This window comes from Apaloderma vittatum, unplaced genomic scaffold, assembly GCF_000703405.1.
Source record: "Apaloderma vittatum isolate BGI_N311 unplaced genomic scaffold, ASM70340v1 Scaffold3862, whole genome shotgun sequence".
NCBI lineage: Eukaryota > Metazoa > Chordata > Aves > Trogoniformes > Trogonidae > Apaloderma > Apaloderma vittatum.
Genome location: NW_009705088.1, coordinates 6,098 through 11,513, shown reverse-complemented (window position 1 = coordinate 11,513; position 5,416 = coordinate 6,098). Strand labels below are relative to the sequence as shown.

General features: G+C 38.1%; 1 protein-coding gene across 1 annotated transcript; it reads left to right on the top strand.

The window, feature by feature from the left end:
* Positions 1 to 534: 534 nt before the first annotated feature.
* On the top strand, positions 535 to 4,942 carry LOC104269710 (ELAV-like protein 2; the record flags this gene model as incomplete). Its single annotated transcript, XM_009865251.1, has 3 exons — positions 535 to 760; positions 3,469 to 3,507; positions 3,979 to 4,942. Coding segments are annotated over 3 exons (593 nt in total), but the record flags the coding sequence as incomplete, so codon positions are not given.
* Positions 4,943 to 5,416: the final 474 nt, after the last annotated feature.

The window sequence follows — 5,416 nt, the reverse complement described above, 5'->3', positions numbered from 1 at the left end:
ATGGAGAACTCTAGCATTACATGATCGCTTTCAAGACAACCTCCAACAATTACATTGGTAACCAATGGTGACCACAGACTGTTAAAACAGGGTCGTAATTCTCATTACTGCAATCTAGAACCTGCATTCCTTTCTTTCTCCTTGGTATATTTTCTCCAAAGGGACCTTCAAGGGGTTCTGCAGCAGAGCACAAGCCCTTTCTTGCTGCTAGGGAGCAGATGAACAAGGTATTTACAGAATAATTTGTGAATTTAGATACTGCAGAGTAGCATGACCTGAAGAGAGATTTACAGTGCAGCTGGTTCTGATTCACCTCTATCCCTCCCAAAATTGCTTGTGTTTCAGAATCACCCTTTGGCTCATTGTGTTTGCTAGCTTACTACCTTGAGCAAAATCTTAGCTCTAATAAGCTGCAAATTATCATTTGTTCATGGCAGTTGGCCATTATAATAGCAATTGCCTTTGAAAAACAAATGTTAAGATCTAATACTCCAGAGTCTATGACTTATTATATGCTTTCTTCACCCTGTGCAGGGGTATCAAGGGGCGTGGGGTTTATCCGGTTTGACAAGCGAATTGAAGCAGAAGAGGCTATCAAGGGCTTGAATGGCCAGAAGCCTCCAGGTGCCACAGAGCCCATCACCGTAAAGTTTGCTAACAATCCAAGCCAAAAAACCAATCAGGCCATCCTTTCCCAGCTGTACCATTCTCCAAACAGAAGGTATCCGGCACCTCTAGCTCAGCAGGCTCAACGTTTTCGGTAAGTCAAATACACACTTAAGTGCAATTGTACTGGAAGCCACATGTTCCTCTGGGCCTGTTTGTTCCCTTCCACTATTTCCCTTCCCTGCTTGTCTGATTTCTGTGTGTGAAGCGAGTGAATGAAAAGGTTGAACTTCAGCTATGCTCCTACAATACAGCTAAAAGCAAAAATGCATTCAATCCTATTGATAGCATTTCGATACCTAATAAACCTAATTAATTAGAGCTAAACCAAGATGACATCTTTTTCTTCTACGTAGCCACTAAAAAAAATCCCTTTCTAAAGATTAATTTCAGTTCCTCTATTATTACTGATTAATGTGCAAGTTGATGCAGTTAGCATTGACCTAGGCAGTGCAATTTCCTTCTTGGCTTTATGGCAGCCTCCTCTTCCCCACCCCCTATCTTTCCTCCTTGTTCCATTTCACATATTTTTTCTAGCCTGTTGTCTAAGACATGCATGCTATGTTTTGTCTTCTCTTATTACAAACTTTTGTAGTGAAGATTATTCAATTATTTTCTGCATGTGTGTTTTGTGGCTATATGTTCCTGTCATGCTGCAATTACAGCTATGCAGTTCTTTGTGATATTTAGTGTATTGAAAAGGACAGATGGTCAGAATGAGTACTCTGGATTTTTTTTTCAGTGATTTTGATGATTTCTTTCCTCGCTCTGCCCCTGGGCTATGTGACTGGAATGCGTTAAGCAGTAATATATACTCAAACAGTTTCTATTTTATTTTCACAAAATAAAATCAGCTGGCAGTTAGCTTCAAAGAGAATATAGTTGACTTCAAAAGCTCTGCTTTGGCTACCGTTGCTTTTAGGCCAGATATTCGGAGTTCATGGACTGCACTTCTTCTGGCAGAACTTCTGAACTCTTCTGCTCTTCAGCTTCTCAGCCTTACGTGCTGCAAGTGTCTCCCAGGTGTTAAGGTCAGCACTAGAGCAGGCTTTCTGCCCTGAGGGAAGCATTAGCCAATTTTATTCAGTATTTGGTAGAATTCCCTGCCATTTCTTAGGGGAAAAAAAAAAAGAAACACAAAAACACAACAGCTAATTTAAACAGTTTGCAGAATACTGAGTAACTGTGGGCATACCGTTGTTCCATAGGCAGAGAGCACAGAGGCAGAAGTTGCACTTGTGAGATGGACCCAGCTGCATTATGTGAAATAAAATCATGAGGGAGCTGTTGCACAGCCTGTATACCACAGTATTCAGCATATTGTGGCAAGTCTGGCCTGTTGACTCCATGAGTTCTTCTTGTTCCCAGATACTTGTCTACTTTTTCTCATACTGGCTGGGGTAGAATCTGCATGTAACTGTGATTGTCTAGTTAATTTTATCATGCGGCTTTCTCATTATTAAGAAAAATCTTGAGCTGGACTTTGAAAAACAGTTCTATATAATTGTTCCTCAGGTTCCATGGGATGTTTAGCTTAAAGCATCTTTAAAAGTTGTCCAGTGAATGTCCTTTAGAATTTTTTCAAAATATTTTTAAGTCATGCAGGTAACTACTGAAAACTGTTCCAGTGATACCTTTACTGTATGAAGTCTTCAGTTGACTGCTCTACATGGAGGATCTGTAGGTGGTGATGTTTCTGGAACACTTAACCTTCTCCACACCAGAATGTTAATGACACTATACCTCTGTCATCCACACTAACTACTGATAGTAGTCAGCCATTTAATTTCCTCCATTCTGCTTTTTTTAGTGGTTCAGTGGCTTGCTTTCTTGTTGATGCATCCCACAAACTCTGCTCACTGCAGAATCATAATGTTCTGTAGTTTGAGACCTTTGCTTAGCTGTAAGCAACACCAAATGTGTGTGTGGTTTGTTTTTTTTTCTCTTGAAGTCTTTTTGTGCACAAGTGTGTTACACTACTGCAACACTTAAGATTTTGTAAACCCATATTGTTCTTAAATACTGTAGCTGATTATGAGAGACAAATTGCAGTGAGTTATAGCTCTGCAAGCTATCTGTAAACTAAATCAAGTGTACCTTTTTTACCTAAGCTCGTATTTTGTGGCATTCCGGAGATAAGACTTCACACGTCTGGGCTTTGCCAAGAAGAAACCAGAGCTGCTTTAGGGCAGAAATCTTCTTAGAGAAGCACTTTTTAAGGGACTTCAGGAATAAGATTAATAGAAATGGTGGTGGATGCTGCATATTCTGGGTATTGGCTAGGTAATTCCAAAGGGTTTCAATTTGTGGTAGCATACTATGGTTTAGCAGCTTGGGGAAAGGTGAGGAAAGAAATACATGAAGGAAACGTAACAAATTTAAAAATTTCAAGTTCTGATGTTTGTTACAGCTCCAAAACCCTGCATTTGTTTGAGTTCTCATGCCGCCAGAGTGTCGAAACCCTCAGTGGAGTCTCCATCCAAAACAAGTTAGTAATCTGGAAAACTTCACTGAGGTGGTCACTGCCTCTAGCTTTAAGCTATTAGTATTTGACTTAGGCCAAACTTGTGGTAGTGGTACATTTTCTGAACTAACTATTGATGGTTGTGGACACTACACAAGAACATCTTTTGTAGTCACCGTGTCAGGTATAATAAGGTGCCTCAGCTCTTTCAGTGGTGATACTTTACCTTTGCATGAGGTTCGTACAGTGCAAGGGGTGTGGTAGTAATACAGCAGATTTCCTTGAGATGAAAAGGTGTGAAAGTCTGCAGACTGAACACTGCGCTAAATGTTTTGCAGGTTGGACAATCTGCTCAACATGGCTTATGGAGTAAAGAGGTAATAAAAGACTCTAAGTTTCATAGTAACCAAGTTATTGTTCAGTATTTTGCATACTCTTACTTTTTCAGTAAGACTTGTGTTAGATTTTTGCATGTTAAGATTTCAGCTGAAATTGTTGATTTTGCTGTATTGTGCATGAAAGAGACAAGCCATTTTTAGCAGCTCTGTGGAGTTCCTGTTTCAAATTACTTACTAATTAGTATGCTTTTCTTTTGTGTTTCTGTGTTACTTCATTTCAGACAGACCTAGCACTGTTCCCTCTACTTGTGTATAATATTGCATATAGTATTTCTGCAGTTGGGGGTGGAAGCATTTGCAATGTCACCTTATTAGTCTGGCCAAATATGTTCATACTATGAAAAGTGCTGTGTAAATTTTTTTTTTTAATTTATTTTGAAATTTCGTGGCTGGAATTTTCTACAAATGACTACTGTACTGTCCTGTTTTGTGTTCCCTGTTCTTTAGTAGGTTTCCTCCAATGACCATTGATGGAATGACCAGTTTGGCTGGAATTAATATCCCTGGACATGCAGGAACTGGATGGTGCATTTTTGTGTACAACTTGGCTCCTGATGCTGACGAGAGTATTCTTTGGCAAATGTTTGGACCCTTCGGAGCGGTAACCAATGTGAAGGTCATCCGTGACTTTAACACCAACAAGTGCAAAGGTTTTGGATTTGTGACTATGACAAACTATGATGAGGCAGCTATGGCAATAGCCAGCTTGAATGGATACCGCCTCGGGGACAGAGTACTGCAGGTCTCCTTTAAAACAAACAAAACGCACAAAGCCTAACAAGTTATTCTCAGTGCATTAATACATGAAAACTATACAACAAAGGCAGTTTACGAGAAGCTTCACGCATTAGTAAATGCCTTTGTTGTATGACAGTGTGGAAATGGGGATAAAATGACTACTTAGCATCCTAAGAATATGTGAGATTTTTTTATTGCTGATATTTGAATTAAAACTTCTTAAATATCTTTTGTGTTTGAATATTGACAGGAGGTGCAGGGTTTTTACCTGTCACAATGCATATTCTATTGCCTTCTTTGAAGAAGGTGGACCTTTTAAAATGTTTCAGCTAAGGGAAGAAGTTTTTTCTTTATACATGACTGCCTTTAACCTATGAGTAAATATTGAGGCTTTGTGTTATACTCTTTGGTTTTTTATGTTATTTCTTAATTTGCCTCGTGTTTAATTTACATTCTAATGCATTGCTGTTTTGTTGTTCAAGAAAAGTATTTGAAGTTTACATTTTATTTATAAAGTTGTAAGCAGTATTTATTTTGTAATTATCATTTGGGTTGGGGAATGGGAACGCATTACAAAAGCTTATTGTAAGAATACTGGAGAACTTTTCGTAAAGCAGTACCTTGCCAAAGAGATAAGAGCCTCTTTGATGTGGGTTTAAAAAAGCATCTATTTTTATAAAAAAAAAAAAAAAATTTGGAGAAACTTTTTACTGGTCCTGGAACAAATATTTTGACTTGAATACTTTGAGAAATCTCTTCATATGACACCTAGTGAGCTTTTAAAACTTACCAGGAAATTCGCAATTGTTGGAGAAAATTTAGACAGATTTATGATGTAGAAAATCTTTTGAGACCTTTGTATTCAGAAGTAGAGTCAACGGGATACACTGTTGGTTTCATTTTTGTAATCATCAGTGGAGTCTTTGATCATCCTGGTTATTAAGTGATAGGTGGCTCACATTAATTTGTGATTTTGAAACAAATGAAAATTTAAAAAAAATAATATACGAGGAAGCAGGAAACTTAAAATACTGAGATGGGGGAAAAAAAATCTGTTCTTCCTAAAGAATTCCCTTCAGATAGAGCTCATGGTGTTTAGTGATGTACTTGCTATTGTTTGAAGAGTTGTTTTGTCTTAAGAAAAGACATT